Source organism: Necator americanus, chromosome I (genome assembly GCF_031761385.1).
Source record: "Necator americanus strain Aroian chromosome I, whole genome shotgun sequence".
NCBI classification, from domain to species: domain Eukaryota; kingdom Metazoa; phylum Nematoda; class Chromadorea; order Rhabditida; family Ancylostomatidae; genus Necator; species Necator americanus.
In genome coordinates, this window is record NC_087371.1 from 22,017,139 (window position 1) to 22,037,860 (window position 20,722).

A 20,722-nucleotide genomic window follows, 5' to 3' on the forward strand; every position below is an offset into this window, starting at 1 on the left:
ACCTATCTCATAAAAATCGATTTAATTTAAACAAAAAAAAAACTGTATGTGATGGTGGTGTTTTACGACATACTTGAAAAAAAAAATAGAAGCACCAAAAGACCAAAAAAACCATCACTAAACAGACGTTGAGAGGGAAAAGTACAATACGTCAAATAATTCTTTCTGATGGAACAAAGACAGAAATAGCGGCAAAGTTACAATGAGAGACATGATGAGAAAGAAAACACAAAATAAATCAAATTAGCTCAGAAAAAAGTTCAGTTGAAGGGCGGCAATGAAGTAAAAACTTACCAGTAATGCTTTTTGAGTTAGCTCGCACTCCTTAGTGAATTTGTTTCCCTCGTTCTTCAGTATCGTTTCCACTAATAAACCGTACTTGGCTGGTCGACTAATAACTCTAGTCATTGTCGATTTGAATTCGAAGCGGCGATAGAGCGGATCCGAAGCCGTTGACTAAAACAAAAGTGTTAAGCTCAAAACATCGTTACGAACCTTAAGGAGCAGAAAAATCTTGTTGTTGGAGTATGGCTAAAGATATGACTGAAAGTAAGAGAAGGAAAAGCGAGAGTCAATTTGAAGGTGACAAGAGCAATGAACAAACTTCACTTCATATGGTTTTCTTCTCGGACACAAAAACTGTTTTATCACTGGAGAGAAACCAGCACATCTACAAAGAGCTCAACAATTCGAAAGTCGAAAGACAGAGACTGTCAGCGGTGTAAGAATAAAGTTTGCGCATAGATCATTTGCTCGCATACATGAGTCTCCAAATCTGTAAGCATGTTTTTGCTTATCTATACTGATGACTCCACGTAGCCGAAAATTCGTCTTCGTGATTTCAAATTTTGGATTTTTCAGTAAGTGCATAAAATTACAGTCAGTAAATAATAAAACGCCAAAAAAAAAACAGAAGAACTTGCATCTTCGTTTTCGCTATCATCCTTCGTTAAAGTGTTCTTTGAAAAATACTCAGCGTTTGCTCAAAGAACTATCTCAAATCGAGTTTTTCTGCTATAGCGATCAGTATGATTTCTTTATAAAATATTAAGCATCACTATCCTGCATGCTTTTGTAGGAGTTTGAAGTTGAGTTAGCCGCATACATCGCCACCAGCGAAAGGAAAAATGCTTCTTGAATAGTATAAACCACAATAATTAAAGGGATTACCCCAAGAATCTGGGATGGTACGGGTTTCAGGTAGTTGTGCCTATACGGGGTCGTAGATTGTGGGGAAAAGGGTGATTCCCTCTTCCCCAGAGCTGTATCAGTGAAAACGGAAGACCCCGTAATGACAATGTTCTCAAAACTGCTCATTGACGCGCGTCCTTTCGAAGCAGATAAGCAGCACTTCGTACCAGCTGAATTGTGCTGCAATCTCATTAAAAATACTGTTTGTGAAGTAAAACAGAAGAAAATATTCAGCAAATTTGCAGCGTTCGTAGCAGAAGGCAACGACGGATGGCAGGATTTCAATGTGAAAAAACTAGATAAGAGCGAAGAGGTGGAAGGATTTCCTTGGTCGTTGGAAATGAATTCATTAACGTTGCAAAAACATCGCACTCACTCTGATGAAGTCTGCAAAGCGTCCATTTTTTGCCATCAACGACTCGAAAAGCTTTTCTGAACGCTCCTTAGCTGAACCGAAAGTTGTGTATGCGTTTATGGCAATACTTATGTGCTTGCCTTCATCGGAAAGCTGTAAAAATGTGGTCCAACGATTAACGCAAAGCAAAGAACGAAAAAATTCCAGTTCAACAGAATCAGTTGCAAACCTCTTCAGCTAGTATGTCAGAAATCGTCTCAACTTCATCAGATTCTCGTTGTCGAGCTGTAAGTCTATCAAGGAGATGCAGATGAAAGACAAGAAGAGCATCAAGAACGTCGGGTATAAGTCGATTAATATCTGCTTCGGGAAGTACGTTTTCTTGGAGAAGTCGATTACGATAGCCCTTAAAATGCTTAGGTATTTCAAGTTTCAAGTCATCTATGAAATCAACTAACATAGTGGGCACAAAAAGCAACTAATCACCACTGAAGTACCAGTGATAAGTGAAGTTATGTAATCTTGGAAAAAAAAGTAGAGAAACCAACCTGCTGCAGAAACGCGAGGTGCGCGCAGTGAGCCTTCTCAATCAATATCAATTCTGAAATGATTATTGATAAAAAATGACGAATAGCTCACGATAAAACACAAGCCTACCGTAGATAGCATCCTGTTTCTTCACCAACTTCGAACTCATTTTGTCGTGCCGATACTTGTCGTGCCATGACGTATATTCCTCCTTCGAAAACAGATCGAACCGAGCCCATAGTGGTGAATTTCTATGAATACGAAAACAATAAGTTTAAAACAAGGAAATGTTGCGGAACGTAAAGGCAGCATATCACGAAATTTAGGTGGCACGGAAACCCCACGGATAACGTAGAGTTCGAGTTGTAGATCACGAAAGCGAGCGTGGCCCCACTCAATCCTCTTTGTTGTCACAAAAACAGGGTGGGAAACGCTTTACTTCTTACCAAGTATGTTAGAACGCGCCACTCTTGCATAATTTCCAGTCCCCTTGTTCATTGCTTTTACTTGAATAGGCTGCTGAGGAGACCATCTATTTTCGACCGCCCACTCAAGGAGCGCGCATCTTCGCCAAGTCGTCGTAAATAGCGGCGTCATCAACGCCGTTTCTTACGACGACTTGGCGAAGATGAACGGAGCACCGCTCTCTTCCGTAATCCAAAACCCGAACACTGCGTTTTCCCCAGTTTCCGTACCACGTCAATTTCGTGCTACGCTCCCTTCCGAGGCCTCTAAAAAATAAAAATTAAGCGCTCACAAATTATATTTCGATGTCTCAGCTAATTCGAAGTTCACCGATTCAATATCATTGAAATCACCGGATGTTGAGAGAGCACTGGATAAGTGATCGGGTAGTCCTAAAGTAATTAACTCCAAAAATCACACGTACTAAACTGTTGTCGAAAGATCAGCTAAGAACCGTTCCGTGCCAGAAGTAGGGGAAGTCTACGTACCCTTCAGCGAGAACAAACCTTTGCTGATTATCCAAGCAGCGCGTTCAGTAAAGATTTTCTTTGGATCACGCTTCCATTTGAAGTCGTTCTCACTAGTTCTGGATAACCTCCTAGTCAGAGTATCAAACAAGAGCGCAGATACGCGCCGTTTGCTCTGCGGAAACGTGTGCGTGCGGCTCACAGCTTCTGACACTTTATTTCCCTCTTCTTTGAAGTCATTAGAGCACAATGAGGCACCCCGTCGTTGGTTATCGATATTTTTTGCTCGGTTAGCCACTGGTGAAGACTGTTCAGTTGAATCTTCAGATGCAAGCGATTTGCTACTCGTTTTATCGAGACTCTCCAGAAAAGCGCTTGTTATGTAACACTCATCGTCACCAATTATAGCTCCTTCGGGGACGCATAACGTTTCTAAAATAGCAAAATCAAACAGGCATTTTACAGTGTCCATTTTTTCACGGTAACGAACCTACATAATCTTCTGACATCAAGCCATACCGGTCGATGAGATCTTCGAAATACTCATTGTTGTTGTCTTCACTTTCTCGACGAATATCTCCTTCAGAGAGTGATCTAGTGAGGTGAGCAAGATCTGTTTCAGAGAATTCCGATAAAGTGTCTTGCTGGAGAATGACTCGTAACTGTTGGCGATAGAGGTTTGACGGATCTACGCTACACTCGTCTTCATTTGTCCATAGCTGGACGGTCTCGTCGAATGCTTGGCGACATTTCATGCAACATCCATGGTTCTCGCGAGCATTTTGATTTCTCATCTCTTCTTGCTCTTCAACTTCTGTTGGAGATCGTCGCAGAATATTTGCGAGTCGACGAACAAGCCAAGACTTTTCTGGACGAATAAGAGGCTTCCCTGTTGTATGCAGCACACTGTACGGAAGCGAGCCACGTCTCGTGCGCCCATAAGCTGCATCTTCATTAAATTTCCCAGCTTTTGCTAATGTGGAGGTGGCTTTTGTTAATGGAGAGGCGCCCGTTCCTAACGCCATCTATATAAGACAAATAGAGAGCTGAACTACTTCGACCGGATCTCTAAAATTTATATTATATTTGAATGTAACCGTTGGAGAAGGGAAGCGGCACTAAAAAAAAGATAGAAATGCAAAAGGTCACGAAGTCCAACGTTGAGCAGGTCCTGAATCGATATACGAGAAACCGCGATGTCATTGGAGAAGAAGCTAAAGTAGCGGAATAGGAGGAAATTAAATGAAGGGGTGTCGTTCAAACATCATCCAAAAAACTGCACAGATCCTTCAAACACGTCATCCGGAAAAAAAACCTTAATAAGCCTTGTTTATACAAAAGTAAAATTTTGAGTGGTTCCAGTCCATCTTAAACAGCTTCACAAAGGCTATCTCAGAGAGAAAATACGCAATTTTTCTGCAAATTTTCACCTACTGTGAATTTTTCTGCTCTCAAAAATAATCTTATTTTCATTCGGGATTTTCTCAACGGATTCGTGAAATTGCTCATTTACAAGATCGTTTTGAGAAGCAGTAATAGATCTGATTTCGAACCAAATATATTAACCTATTAATCCATCTTGTAGATCTAACCCTTTCAAAGAGTTGCAATCAACAGAGTTGTTACAGTACTCCTAGCTCGGCAACTTCCAGAAAAAGATACATAAAATCTACCATATCATCAAACCCAAGCATTTTTCCTTGCATTCCTAGTATGATGGAATTAGAATTCGGGAGGCGGAAGGGTGAAAAAAAAAACTCTGAGTCTCCTATATTGTGTAAATAAGTCTTAACCTGCGGAAATGAATAAACATAAAATATTCTGTGGAATAAGTTAGAAATGTGTGGGAATACGCGTTCTTCAATTCCACGATTAGAAAGTACGATGCAACATCAAATATTCTTCGAAAAGAAAAAGTTTCCAGCCAATTATGAATCCTAATTACAGAAGCAGTTACTCTTTGAATAATTCATTATCTTGCTAGCATTGTTTAATTTACATGCAGTCCTTTTCAGCAAGCAAAAATTTGTATCATTCTAAGATTCTGAAATGAAAACAGTAGAAAAAGCACAGAGATAGAATAAGGACAAAACTTCGATCGCTAAGACACTCATTAAGGCACGAACGTAATGAAATGGGAAAAGGCACGATAGCTACAACAGCTGTAGAGAGGATTACGGACAAACCAAGACAATTTCAGAAAAGTACATGTTCTTACAGTACATTTAAAGAACATTTTCGTGCAAATGAAATAGTCTACGCAAAAATGAAAAGCAGAATTAGGATTAGATAACTCCGAACTGCGCATCTCTTCGTCAATCCTCCAAGCCAATGAAAGCTCAACAGATAAATCCAGAGGTCCATTAGTCCGTTAGGTTTATAAGAAAACATCAATTCTCTGCTTTATGATGTACTCAGGCATGAAATCAATTTTGAGCTTAAGATTAACATGTTAAATTATAAATTAATGTTAAATTAACGTGGTGATGTTAGGAGTATCCGTCCGTGTTAGGAGTAGCTTTATGCAAGAGGCGACTGGAGGTCCAGTTCTACGTTAACGATCGAAGATCAGAGGCGCTGCCGTATATGTAAAGTAAAGTGACATTAGGTGGGCCAGACACGAGAAGCGCCTCAACGACAATCACTGGACCAGAGCTGTGAGCGACTGGATACAACGTAATATCAAACGCACAGCAGGAAGACCGCCGAATATATGGCAAAAGCTCTTCCCATATCCGTTCAGAGAAGGATGCGAGTGCTTTTCGAGGTCCCTCACAAGAAGAGAAACAACTGGGCTACCCTTGCGTGCGATCGGGACAAATGGAAGTATTGCTGGTGGGCGCTCTAGCAAATCGACGAACAACGGTAACACAGGTAATGCAGGTGAATGAAAATTACCAGTTCTAGGTTGTAATGCAACGGTTAACAACAGACAATCAATCAAGAAAATGCACTCGTAACGTCTACAGTAACAAAAAGCAATTTAACATCAATTCCAATCTGAATCTTTGAGGTGCACAATTTCGTGTAGACGTCAGTAGCAAACAGTACCAACAACTCAAATCACGAAGGAACGTAATAGAGAAGTATGTTATACTGTAGCAAGAAATAATGGAAGTCGGAAACAGAGGCAGGTCGCAATCGTTACAATTGAAGGGAAGTTTTGCATTGATGGGGAAAAAAACTGCGTTTGGAACCTGTTTCTGGTCATCATTTGTCATGGACCATTTATCAGTGTTTTGTTTGCGTTATGGAATTCTAAAGTGCATTTCAAACATTTCTGGCTGAGGAACATCGACTAACAAAATCACAGCTGACGAAATGCCCTAATCAGCGAATCTCTATTCCGTGGACGGCGAAACTTAAGTAGAGAGCTATAGATGCCCAGAGCTGGCGAAACAGCAACTCCGTTATGTTGGGACAAACAAATTAACTAGATTAAATAGTGCTGAATCCGCACCCACAGTTTCGATAAACAAAAAACCATGGTTCCGCTTATTGTAATAGTATCTTGGTGGCGCCTTAAATGTAGCCCTAAAAACAGCGTTCGAGGAAATTTTTGATCTTAATTTTCTACCCGTGGTACAGAGAGCTCGAGCTTTTTTTTAAATGGGTACCAACAAAAGAGCAAAACTTTCTCTACAAATTTAGGAAATAGAAGAGCTCAAGAGCACCCAGAGGTCTTGATCTGTCCCAATAGCTGACTTCTTGCTGCCGCATCGCAGATGATAATAAGAGGCGTGAGATGCTATCACGAGAGCAGAGTTGCCCTGGCATGATAACTGATCAGTCTAGTGCCTCGAAACCTCTGATTCATGGCTTCGCAAAGTCTTTCGCTGCTATTACCTACAGATGTATGGAACTTCATGTAGAAAATTTTCTCGAACGCTGTATGTTTACCATTGGGTTCGATGGAAAAGTATCTGAGCGCATCCTTTACTTTGCCCAACCATTGAACATTCGGTTGCCAACAAAGACCAACAAAGATACTGTTACTTGCATACGTAGGAGATTGTCAAAAGTGCTGAAATACCGTGCAAACAAGGAAAAACTGGCTAGTAACTTGGAAACTAGTCTACTGAAAATACAGAGTTTGTTCATCCCGGAACGGGAAGGTGAACTTCATGTTGCAGACCGTCACTAAAAAATATCGAGATATCTTAATCAAATGGAAAGGGAAGGTTTGTTCGATTAATTCAGCTCCATAGTAAGAGCATGACTGCTGCAGAACTTCTACACATGTTGCTGATAGGATTGTGCACATCAACTACCCAAGGATTACAAGCGATTCACAACGCATGTTTGGGAATTGGAGATATCCGGCACGAAAGCAGTCGTGCAAATTAACGTATTAAGAAAAAAACTTCTGTGCAGCGAAGGAAAAGAAGAAAAAAGAAAAAACTAAATTCTGAGCAGAATGAAGTACGTGATAAAACGATCGATAGTTGCTCAAATTTTGATCCGAAGACGAGTTCTAATAACATAAACACTTCATGCTGCAGTGTAGTAAACAGCTTATATTCTGTAAGCAACACGTCATTTTACGAGCAAAGTCTACTGTTCAGATGAGAACTGCACTCATTCGGAATATGCAAAAAAAAATAGAATGGAACCAAAAATTTATGTTTCTCCCAGTCTTATAGATTACTTGATGGGAGGTGGCGCAGTCGATCAGAGTCCGCTGTGCCCACACGGTCAATTGTTCGAAATCGCCCTAGTGCCAACCAAGCCTTCCATCTCTCCGGGGTCGATAAATTGGTACCAAACTTGTCTGGGAGGATAAAAACTTTGAATTGACACATCGGCTGACCCGCGCAAGTCAGTGAATTGCCCAAAACACTTTTCAAAAAAGAACCTCAACGATTCCGAATTGCAGTAAAACGCCTAGGCGCATTCCAAATGGATTGATACGCCCGAAACTTTTCTCTCTTATATTTACTAACTGCTGTTCTTATTCCAGCTCGAAACAATGCAGGATGAGCTTCTTAATCGAGAAAACAAGTGCGCAAGCACACTTTCTCAAAGGAATCGTTCGTGGAAATTTTTGATGTTGTGTTTCATTTGCTAATAATTGGAAAGTAGTTAAGAATGTAGAAGCAACACCACAAAAAGGTGAAAAATTCCCTATAAAAATGAAAAACATGCGGATCACGAGCAATGTAGTATAATGGTCAGTTTACTCAACGAAGCTATCCTTTACACTAATGTGATTGACCTAATGAGACAGTACAGTAAGAATTAGAGATAAAATTACGCGATAAAACACATTCTTTACACCCGCAAAAGTAACTAAATTTTGCGTTGTTCCTTTTGCTCTATCCTGTGGATGTGAAGAGGTGCGACAAGGGGGACGTTGGCAAGACTGGTGCGCATAATCTACTTACGTTTTTTTAGATTTGTAGGAGACCAATATATATATATATATATATATATATATATATATATATATATATATATATATATATATATATATATATATATATATATATATATATATATATATATATATATATATATATATATATATATATATAGTGAAACTGCGTTAAGGACGCCATGCTGGAAAGGGAATACAAAAATTCTGCGAACAACCAGATTGTTTCATAGGAACCCGTTGCATGGAATTCTTTGTCTCTTCTTGATCCAAGTTTATGTAATGTGGAGAACATCTGGTTTCAACATATGATAAACCTCACTTTTTCGACTAACGGATCTATACTTCCGAACCTACGATCGCAGCAATAGGACTAGCTCAAAGCAGAAGCGATTACTGGTTGGTCGAAGTAAACAAGGGGCCGCGGACAGAAAAGATTTGCACCATTCATTTCGTTTTTCTTCATTCGAACACAACCAGACGAAACTATTAATACGGCGTAATAGAGGCTATGGACCGGATCGTTTGTGACTGCAAACCATTCTCTATGCTGCACGATTCGGCGCATAGCTATCTTCTCCAGAATTTACATAGTAATTGCTGTCTACTGAATAATAGTGGAGTAGAATTAAGAACTGAGAAGAAGGAAACACACCACATCTGAGCGGAAATAGTGAACATTATAAAAGCAGGGAGACTAAACACGGCCTAATCAATGGTTCTAGCTCACGCATACATTAAAAGTTGTTAAAGTCCAATGCTGCTACACGTTCCACATACTCATATACTCATATAAGAAAAAACAACTATTGTTTCCTATAAAACAATGCCAATTTTTGCGTAAGAACGCTAGAGAAAGAAAGCTAGAGACATGAGCCTAGAAGAGAAGAAAAAACAATTAGAAATAACAAGAGCGATTATCACTAGGTTTTCATAGGATAATACGGATCTCAACAATTTCATGGAAATTATTGTTTCAATCAAAGTGCGGAAAGCTCTTGTCCATCAAAATTCATTTCCCAAGATGCTGCATACAAACCCGCTACATTTCTATAAAACAATCACTTCGTACCAGGAAATTACTTTCAAGAATCAACACCGATAATATTATAGTTTCTACAGAAATGTCTTCGTAAATAGATTGCCACAGAAAAATACACGGACCTCCTAAGAATCTTGGTCTAACAAGCCACATGACTTTCTAAAGTTTTCATTTCTTACTTTGACGATTCGTTGCGCTCTTACTAAAATTCCACATTATATTCTCATAATATGCATAAATACATGAAAATAATCGGCTTACACTAACTCGTCTAATATAAGTAAATCACTAATAATACCATACCAATAACTTTTTCATTTTTCTACAGGTTTTGAGGAACAACGGTAAATCAATGTTGGGCAAATTAAGCAACATATTTGCATCTGTTTCATCCTTGCAATAGGATATTATTGGGGCAATAAAAAATCAAGTTGTCTAGAAATATGAGTCAATTTTGGGTAAGAAATATTGCTGCCAAAGACTTGCCCCTCCAACACAAGGTAAAGGAACCACTCGTGACATTAAATAGCTCTGAAACTCACGCCCACTCACAAATTCAAGGAAATCTCAAACTGAAAATTAGATTCCACGTCTTGTGCTTTCGAAAGGAGACGAATATGAGAAAATTTCTTCCAACGTTTCTCCAAAAAACAGATTTGATGTGAACAGTATTTACATTAATAGTCATTAAGCCCCTCTGATTTCCCAGGAGAATACCGTTTCGCATTAACTAGATGTTTTACACTCTCGAAATGAAAGTGAAGCTATTCATTCGCAGAAATTGCTAAAATCGAACTTTTTGTTCCCATGCTTCTGCACGTATAAAATAAAGAATATGTAGCAGAGAAACAGCAGCATGAGCTGAAGTGCCACCAAAAGGTATTAAGTAAATAAATTACTTGAACATGGAATAAACAGAGCAAAAAACGATCAGCAAGTCGATCATCATATCTTCTGAAATATGAAATAACTATTTCAGTGATTCATGGATCAAATAAGTCTGTGTTAAGGGATAAAACAGATTTCGTACTCATTAATGAAAGCCCGCAAATGTTTGAAACCTCTTTTTTTCTAAATGTCACCTCTCTTCTCTATTCTGTTCTCCTCTCTACAGCTTCGTTACCATTTCTAAATGTCAAGTGAAATGGAATGAAAACTCCACATAGACAAGCGTAGAAACAAAGATGACAACAGTAATGAACTGCAAATACATAGAAGAGATCTAAGGTTGACAAATGAGGAAAACAACTAGAACAGGTATGCTACATTTAGATAAGAAAAAAATTAAGTTAGTAGTAGTTGGAGATGTCAAGATCGTCTAGATGCGCTTCAATCAATTTAACACGATTTCGCCATTACGAATGTCGTCACGATCAGGTTTTCCGTAAAATGACAAAACTCATAAACGACATCACTCAGAATCACTACGAAGGGAAAGACTGGCAAGAGTCTTCTGGGAACTCATGTCGCTTCTAAAAGAAGCAACTTCTTTTTGTCGGAGAAATAAGTTGAAGCAATTAACCAGATCCGCGGACACGGAAATAAACTGTCATCTACCATCAACAAAACTACAGCGAAAGAAACGAAATGTTTGAAAATACTTATAGACTAAAGAGCAGAAATATGACTAAGACGAATCCATTCATGCGTTTGTCGAACAAAGAGAATGTTAAGGCGATTATATTGAAGCGAGAACGACCAGTAACTGCGAGAAAAACATCTAATTTTATGATAGTCACGGCGCCAAACATTCACGCATCGCTGTACGCCCGCAAAACATCTGAATAACGAAAATAACAACTCTGAAGCACATCGAAAACATAATAACTGAAATGGAGGAAATCCAATAAGAATGCATATAAACGAGTGTAATCTGCGCAAATGTCATTAATGGATTGTATTCGGTTTCAAAATGGGGCTACACCTGGGTCAGGTAGGTGGTAGCGCCACAGAACAAATATGTTATCAGTGTTTTTAGAGAACGCAATCCGCCGCAAAATGTCATAATTCGCTTCTGTTCCATACAGATGAAACTAGAAAAATTCCCGAAGCAATTAAGGCTTTTTGATAGAACCACTATAAAAGATGATTGGTGTTTGGGATGCAGAGATGAGCAGAGGCTCAGCACACATCAGACCGAAAAGGGATATTGATGAAGCATTCATAGATAATTCATATGCCAGTTTGCTAGGAAACAGCATTGCCCAGAATTCACATGAATTCGATCATACATGTGACTTGAGAAAACTTGAGGGTAACTTATACACAATACAATCCTCAAAATCATCACAATTTTCGCCAGTAAGGAGGAGAAGCGTTCTCCTTGCTCTTTAATCTAACCTTTTTTGATTTTTTTAAAGAACTTTTTTCGAACGAATTTAAAGAAAATTTTTCATCTCATTTCAGAAGCGCGCCAAAAGTAGTTTCGTTAATCGTTTACTTCTATAACTTTCTTTTAATGGGTTCAGATAATTGCTTATTATAAAATATATGAATCTAGTAGAAAATTCACAGCGAAAGTCAAGAGCGAACCAAAGTGGTTCGAACAGAAAGAGACTTTGTGGAGCAAAATGTTGGAACATTAGAGAACATTGGAAAATATCAGTTTAATCACAAATGTTTGTACAAGATTTTCGCCTTCTCTATGGGAAGAAGAAGACAAATTTTTCCATGGGGATGTCTACGTGAAGGATAGCTATTTTCCATGGGCTCGCTCTGAAAATGCTACTGAAGTGCAAATGAAAAAAATCCGTAAGTTTCGACAAGTTATCTTGAAGATTCTGAATACTTTATTGCTTTAGAAAGCCCTTCACTAAGACGAGTAGCAGAAATATCTGGTCCAAATGCAGAAACACCGAGTTCAGATGACCACATACTGTTTCTTTCAATGTCTACAAAACGTTTTCGAACCGAGAGAGAGACCTTATTACTAAAGGGGGATAAAGTAGATCAAATCAAAATTTAGAAAAATCACTTAAATGAAGTAAAAAAAAGAACAAGCAGCATAGATTCATCTATACTGTTAGCACGAGAAATTTAACTGCTGTTCAAACATGTGCAGAAAAGGCAGAAAGGTGCCTTTTCTGCACGTGGCTCCGAGAAAGATGCAAAATAATATGCAATTCTACTACTAATAAAATATATCGATTTAATACAAGACAAAAGGCAAGAGCACCAGTAAGAAAAGTAAGAGTAGAAATAAAAAACAAAATAAATAGCTTGCTATCCATAAGAAGAGAACCGTCTTAGCTCAAAATTGCAAAAGAATTGGTATTTACCACGGGACCGCAACCTCATTAAGTTACGTGGAGCAAAACATATCGGCACCAGCGGCCAATTATTATGGAAAGATTGAACGCAAGTCCCTTACTACATGAGAAACATATATAAACTCTTTATCACATGAGATACAGAAACTTAACGTCACAGAAAACGGATTACGCCGAAATGCAGCGTCCGTAGGAATTTTCGGGATTGGAATCTCTCCGCCAACTGGTAAAGACAGGAGGTGCAATTCATAGGTATCGCAAAAACGCAAAAACGCGCAGCGCCTCAAAAATTAAGAGTGATCGGCTCACAAGACGATCAAACACTACGGAAGTACATCCATCCGAAAAAAATTGCCTCCATTTTGATATTCTAAACTGGGAAATTTCTGTGAACGCTACCTTCAAAGTGATTATTGCTGTATTATTTTTGGAAAATAATACAAGGTGTCCTATTCTGCTTGTGCACAAACCACTGGCAAGCCTAATCAAATCATTAGAACGTTGGACAAGTAATTTCGCTTTCTAAAATTAGTTTGCTACTGGGAATACTGCGGACCACTCGCTATAAGCTTAACAGCCACGTACTAACGTGAGGACAACTGCTGAAGTTGAGCGAGGCAACGTCTCCGACGGAGTTTCTTGGGCTGTTCTCTCAATATGCTATGCTGTTTTTTTCTAATGGCAGCAAATAGCAGAATTAAGCAGTGTAGATGCAAACGATTTTGAACAAACTCCCAGGATAATTAGGATAATTGTGACTGTGAATCAGAATCAGCTGCAAAGAGATAAAAATCTGCCCAAGCTTAACTCTTGTAACAGGTTATGTGTCAAAGCTGAATTTCCTGACTCTGTCGATGAATGAGCTCCGCGACAACTAGAAATCTGCCGCTTTGCTGGTGTCCTACATCCACTGCCACAACAAATTAATACTTTATCCATAGCACCCCGGATCCCGAAATAGCATAGAAACAGAGCTACATTGCGATGATGTCAAGAAAAATCCCTGAAACTGCACAAAAACCGGAGAAAAAAAGCTGCGGAAGACGAAAATGACGTGCGGAGACGGCAGCGAATCGGAAATCGAGTTCCTTGAACTTCAAAAAGGAAATCAAGTAGCGAACCTTTGCAATACCCCGCCCTTAACAAAAAATATCACATTTCCTGAATACCAAATATCTAAATACTTTGTGAAGTTGGTCCAATGTTTGGGTTGATGTCGAAATATTTTCTGTAGAGCTGCAAGATGAAAAAATTCTTGATTATTCACAGGTCGGGTAGAACTTGCAGATGGAATTTAAGTAACACTAGATCACTAGATGACTACATTGCGATACAAAGTAAATTGTAAAATCAAATTGAAATAGGGAAAAGAATAAGGGTTCAACATGCATACCCCAAATATCTTGAGCTGAACGATAAAATGAAAAAGGCTAACGGACTAAATAATGAGGAAGAAAAAAAGAAAACAAAGAATTTCGGAAGAAAAAGGGGTGTGGGGAGAGAACCAAATCTAAAATCTAAGAAAGGAGAGAATCTAAAAACAAACATAAGGTGAGCTTTCCTAAAGAGAAAAAAGCTTAGCTAGATGTACTAGGTACGCTTTGTTTTAAATTAAAGAGTTGCAAGGAAAAAAAACGTGGAAAATAGAACAAGAGCTTCTCTTATCAACTCATCTAATAGAAGAGTCTACTTAAGACTTAATTAAAAATGGCACGGAACGGCGCTAATAAATTTCACCAACATGAAGACTGCCCACCAGTTTTCAAGTCATTATAAGAAAGATTTAAAAAACGAGAGCGGCAAACCTTCGAAGTCTGGTATGGGAAGGCGAATTTGTGATAGGTCGGTGGAAGAAGCCATACGACGCTAAAATTAGTATATTTACTATAGTTCAACATATCTTGCTGATCTAGAGAAAAATCACGGATTTTTACTACCAGAAAACCTTCCAAAGTAACTTCTGTGATTTGGTAATCAAGTGAAGTTATCAAATGAATGCATTGAATGGATTCATCACAAAAGTCAGTCCAAAAGTAGAATTCATAAATTTAGTAGAAAAAGAACTAAAACAAAGTACTGGGAATGAATCTTTGTCCTGTAGATTCTTGAAACAACCTAAATCTTAAATCGACTGAAGTCTCGAATTGTGCATGTGTCTTTTACTTTGGTCCTACAGGGTACTATCATACACAGCTCTCCCCTCCAGTAAACTCCAAGATTGATGATATATTGTCCATTTTCTCTTATCAATCTATAGACTCCAACTGATTACGAGTTAGAATTAAGACAACTTAAAAGTAAACTAGATCATCAGTCCTGTCTACTTTGCAGATTTCCTCGTAAAAAGCCAGCCTTATGAATCCTAATTCACCAACTTCTCTTTACTGAGGTCTCTTATTTAGCAACAACTTCGCCCAGATACTTTTCACACTCATGAGTTTCTTCCGATTACGTTTTTCTCCTGTATGCGAGGTGACGCACGAAAAATAGCTCCGGTTGCGAGCCATGACTGCGCGTCGCCCATTTCCGTTAGAGGTTGTTTCGAAGTCCGTGCAAGGAAGCAAAGTACTTCACAATTTTCGTACTAACTATTAAGCATTTTCCTGCATATGCGTGTTTTTAGGAGCCAGACGGAATAGTATTTTGTGCGTCAACCTGTATTTGAAATCTGTTCGCTTGCAAATATTAAAGTTCGAAAGATTTGCTTGAAATGTTGTTAATTTCTTTCCTAGAAATTGAACAAATTTTGGATTCTCCTGAAAACACCAAATCTTGGAGTAAAAAAGTAAAAAGTTGTTCCTTTACTGCAAAGTAGGCCTTGAGGCAGATGAGCGAATGCAAGTGATCGAACCTTCGAATCTGTTTTGGCCTGCAGGTTGTAAAATTCAGAATAACAAAGAAAAGTTCGAACTTGACCTCATATTGTCATCAGTGTTGACTGCTTTTTTTATTATCGTGTCCAAAGCAGTAAAAGTATTGACTAACGGTAGAGGTAGCGTCGAAGGACCGCGTGACAGACGCTTGCCTAACATTTACATTTACATGCAACTGCTCAATGAATGTGTAATCTCAGAGATGCGAGACAAACGCTAAAGATTGCAATTATAAGTTCCTCAGTTAGAGGGTATATAGCGACCACGAAAATGAAATTGGTCTCTGCCTTCAACTTTGGACAGATGTACACAACAATAATTATTGGAAAGCATGGAAAATATCGTTTCTAATATCTACGACCTCAATGTACAAACTTTCGTAGGAACCCATAAATCAACGTTAGAAGACATACAACGCCAGCCAGAAATAGTTCCCACATTGAAGGAGTGCGTAATTGGGAATATTCATCTTCTTGAAACAACATAACAATTGTTAGTGTTAGTTAGGGACAATAAAATACCAATGATAAAGCAATCTTGTGGTGTGCAAGTTAGAAACAAGAATAAATTTCATCCCTACTGCTGAGAAACTACAAGATACACTCAAAACTTGCCTTCTGGTGCCTGTCTCCGCCGATCGATGGCACGATAATCGATAGGGCGACGGCGCCGATAAGCTCCTAGGAACTCTTTTTTTTTCTCCTTTTTTGGTAGTTTTTCGTGTAAATCTGCATTATTGAGATTAGGTTATGGTCTTAGGCGTAGCAAAATCTTTTTTCATTGGCACTGGCGCTACCGTCCTATCGATATTATCGTCCCATAGATCAGGGGAGGTAGGTACCCGTGCCCGACTCTGCCGAGGACGTAACGCGCTAGCCCGACAGTACGTTCGGCGACGGCTGCATGACTGTTTGGTTTTTGAAGAGAAAGAAAAAACTCTGCGAGTGAACAACTCGATGTTTTCTTGGGAAAGATGTAATGAATTCCAAATACTTGTTAAAACAAGCAGATTTGCAACAAATGTCAAACGGAAGAACAAAAATGCATACGATTTCATATACGATGCAAATGTATGTTTGAAAACAAACCACATGTTAACTAATCAATGTTTTACACCCTCCCAAAATATTCCAAACAAATCGAATGTTACCAACATTCGCATCCCGCACCCATTTTATCGATATGAAAGATGCAACGATTCAAGCCCACCAAAGTGTTTTTTTTTAAAGGAAAACAAAAACTCGAAAAAAACCAGTAAGTAACTTACAGTTGGGAGAGACACAGCAGATCCTCCGGCTTTGGAGTGGAAATTTGAAATAACCGTTTCCAAACTTCGATCGACACCCATTTTCTATAACCAAAAGATTTGTACATTGAACATCCAGAAGAAATTTTTTGATGGCAAATAGCATAGATGATGAAAAATATTCTGTACTTTTATAGAAGCAAAATTTACCAGCACAACACTGACTAATAAGTCAATAAATCACTGAAAAGCTAAAGTAACAGTCAAATAACATCCCACAATTATTAGAAAATGAACTGGTTCTGCTTAGATCCCCAGATAATTTCCGGGCCCCACTCATTCTGAAAATCCCTGACTTGAACAGTAAAAGCACTGCTGCTGATTAAAGGAACAATCAAACAAAGAATGACTGCGACACCTCGCCTGGCGTGGTCAGCTTACCTTCTTCGACCTGGCACCTTTGTTGGTCCCGAAAAGGCTACCGAAAGAAAATGTATCGGATCCACTTTTCGCCTTTTTCTTCTCGATTCTGTCCCCTGATCTGAAGCACATGTATGAGTGCAACAGGTGCACTTTGAAACTTCCTTGGGATACGTGTAGGATGATAGAAAAGACGAAGCAACGTAATGGGACGATTTGGTAACATATCGGGATGATTTATTGGGATGGAAAGTGGACGTACTCAAGCACGCTGACATGACACAAACAGCACATTCACAGTTTTAGTAGTTTCATTCAGAAGGAAACATGCAGCACTACAGGCAAAAACGTTTGCGGGGGTTAGTCGGCTTTCCTAATTATACCTACACCCACAAATTTTCAGAGGGAAAGGTGTTTGGGATTGGAATTTTTGCGCAAAGATCAAGCGTTTGTTACTGTGAGACAGTGTTAGAAAAAAACCAGAAGCGTTCACTATTACCTCGAATATTCCAAAATAAGCAATTCCAAAAGAGAAACATCTCAAAAGAGAAGTAGTCCAGAGAGCTCTACAACTACTGTAAACTAATATATCACATAAATTTCGCTTTGACCCGTTAGGCGACAGGTATCGCTGCGACAGAAAAAAAAAACTCTGGGAAGGGACTTTTCTTTCCAAACGACATTCCACCCAATAAGCAGACTTTCCAAATATTTCCATTAAAATAAACAGTTCAAATGGGGAAGGGTAGGAAAAAAACTGATTTGACGAAAAGCTCATGCATGACATCTACTTACTAGTAAGGGTAGATATGTTTACTATTTATTTGTTTGGTTTCTTTTTCTTCATGACTAACATTAAACGAGATGTTGAAGTGTAATTCTTGAACTTTATGACAGACAGTATCATTCCCAGCTTGCCGCGCTATGCGATGCGAAATAAATTCAGAGAAGTGAAATATTCATCAAACATCGATAACACACTGTTATTACTGTAATATAACTTGCAATGACAAGTGGAGCTCGTAGTTCGTTAGAATAATGTAAGATCAACTTCTAGCATTGTGTAAAAATTTCTGCAGTAATGGTTGGAATCATAGATGCGATAGTCAGAGCCGGTGCTATGACTCCCTTCACTTTTGAACGGTTGGGGAAATTACCCCTTCACTTTTCGACGGTTGGCGAAAGGACCCCTTTACTTGAGCTGCACCCCATGAGCTAAACCCCCTTCACCTGAGGAGGGTTCTCCCTATCGCACCTATTGGTTGGAATGAAAACTACTCAACCGAGAACTTTCTTAATTCCTTTAGTTATCATTAGATATATACCTTAGGAAAATATGTACATAGCTCTTCATTTGCTGTAATCTGCGCTCATTGTGCTAGGAATGGAATCAATCACCTTCACAACTTCACCGCAACTCCGTCCAATTTTTACAAAAAAAAATTCAGTATGGACTTTACCTAGAAGAGTACGATCAAAAGACTACGATTTTGGATCGGCTAGAACATTTTAATCTTGTTTTGCAACATCACTAGGAGTTACTAAATTTACCGTCGCATTCAACTGCTTTAACGAACTCTATTTATGATTCATTTCATTCAAGATTTCATGCAAGATCAAATGGCGGTTTCTGCTAATGGCCCTTGATTTCGAACACAGTATCAACAGTTCTATATAACGCCACCAAAATCCTTTGCAAAAAAAAAGAAAAACCAAAACCGAAATCAGAATCATATTGTTACAAAAAGAAGTAGAAAAAAGTCAAAGGAAAAAAAAACTAGAGAATTATCACTGAATTTTCACTTATACCAATTATAATGACATTAAATTTTAAAAAAGTAAAATTGTCCACTTCTCTTGAGGCATGCACATCATTTCACCGCGACATCCACAACGCAATTACAAAATAAACGGGAGGGGTGGAGGTAATATGCAAAAGCAATGGAGAAAATCGGAATAGGTACCCATGAAACGATAAGGGTGCGGAAATGGAACGTAAGTGTCAAAGCGAAAGGGAACGTTTTAACGCTGACCCCACTGTGCTGTCATACAATAAATTTTTCATACGCTGGGTATCATCATGCATAAAATGACAAGATCGGCAAGAGCCACACAGAAGCCAGCTACTGCAGCGAAAAATCAACATAGAAGATGCGTTGCGAATTTATCGTGCGATTAGAATTAAGACGGGTTGGCAGTAATCATAGTTGCGCAATGCGCATCCGTTTTGCTTTTGCCCTGCACAAATTCAGACCACCCACCTCGATTTAGTAAGGTGCATTGCCATCCGTGGACGTATTGGTACCGTCGCCACTCGTCGCACATATTTGCTTGAAACGGCATCAGACGACACACATGCACATTCCGCCGACGACATCGCATGTGAGTCGTTGCAAGCAGTTACTGTATCATCCAACGAACGGAAAATCGGCACTTCTACCGAATCGCGTCGTAAATCGCCCGCAAGTCGTCGCCAACTGCGACGCATGAAATTCACGCCACGCGAAAACGATGCGGCACTTGATGGAGGAGACGGCGAAGAAACGTCATCACTAGAAACTATTCGGATAGCACAGCATCAACCACGCAAGCGCGAAAAAGCTCAAAAGGGAAAAGACAATAGATGCAGATGTGCACGAGAATAAAGCTAAAAAGCATATTTTAAGCAGTAGCGCAGTGAATCTTCCAATCAAGATCCGAATATTATGTTAGAATCTCCCCCTAGCCCATTTGACAGAAGAATGAACTTGATGCTATCGTGAACACAAATCCCCAACCACCGCAAGACAGACAAATGCACACAAGGAATAAGAGAGCAGACATGAAGGGGGAAAAACAGATAAGAAAAAACACCACATTCTCAATGAGAAAACGGACGAGGTACTTTAAATTTTGACGCACTTTTCATTCCGAGTCATTGATTGCGGCCGACTCTCCCTGCCAACCGGCTCCTTGCGTAATTGAACTGGAGTCTGAAATAAGAAAGTAGATGTCGGGGAAAAAACAAAAAGACCATAATACTATTTCTCTTAAATCTAAAGCGCTTTCGCGCTGATGAAACACGACACCAACAGATTCACATGCCTAATTCGTGTATTGATCAAAATCGCGAACAGAATAGGGAAAAATGTTATTGTTCATATGTGCCCCTGATTCAAAAGGAAGAACTCTTCAAATCAAACAAAATTGAGTTGAAATGAATTAACTAAGAGAGGTCGTTAGAAGCTGAAGCTCAAAAACTTTGTCGTTGGAAATTACACATGATAATTATACATGTTGCTACAAATGTTTCCAAAAATCCTGTGCACGCATTTTCAACACGTTGTAGACAGATACAGCAATAGTAAAATCTTAACGTTGTAGGTATTGTGGGTTCCAAAATGTGAAATTATCGAATGATAAAAATGTGTGCTTCAAACTATGAGTTGTTCTTTGGTTGTTGTGCACCATTTTTCCATGTAGGTGATTTACCCTTACAATAAGTTCTGTGAT

General features: G+C 38.9%; 1 protein-coding gene across 5 annotated transcripts in view; it reads right to left on the reverse strand.

Annotated features, from left to right (window-relative positions):
• The window catches only part of RB195_006482 (uncharacterized protein), a gene marked incomplete at both ends in the record, with an annotated part of 61,609 nt that overhangs the window by 5,204 nt on the left and 35,683 nt on the right, over nucleotides 1-20,722 (reverse strand). The window contains 11 exons of one of the 5 annotated variants that reach the window (XM_064179590.1): nucleotides 295-456; nucleotides 1,568-1,699; nucleotides 1,776-1,952; nucleotides 2,095-2,147; nucleotides 2,204-2,325; nucleotides 2,832-2,931; nucleotides 14,497-14,557; nucleotides 16,179-16,244; nucleotides 16,832-16,915; nucleotides 17,252-17,351; nucleotides 20,132-20,202. In XM_064179590.1, the coding sequence (XP_064036532.1) occupies nucleotides 295-456; nucleotides 1,568-1,699; nucleotides 1,776-1,952; nucleotides 2,095-2,147; nucleotides 2,204-2,325; nucleotides 2,832-2,931; nucleotides 14,497-14,557; nucleotides 16,179-16,244; nucleotides 16,832-16,915; nucleotides 17,252-17,351; nucleotides 20,132-20,202 (1,128 nt within the window). Of the gene's footprint in view, nucleotides 1-294; nucleotides 457-1,567; nucleotides 1,700-1,775; nucleotides 1,953-2,094; nucleotides 2,148-2,203; nucleotides 2,326-2,831; nucleotides 2,932-3,045; nucleotides 3,439-3,496; nucleotides 4,032-5,555; nucleotides 5,672-14,496; nucleotides 14,558-16,178; nucleotides 16,245-16,831; nucleotides 16,916-17,251; nucleotides 17,352-19,491; nucleotides 19,783-20,131; nucleotides 20,203-20,722 lie in introns of those variants that run through there. The other 4 variants (XM_064179591.1, XM_064179592.1, XM_064179588.1 and 1 more) reach the window with 4 other exon arrangements.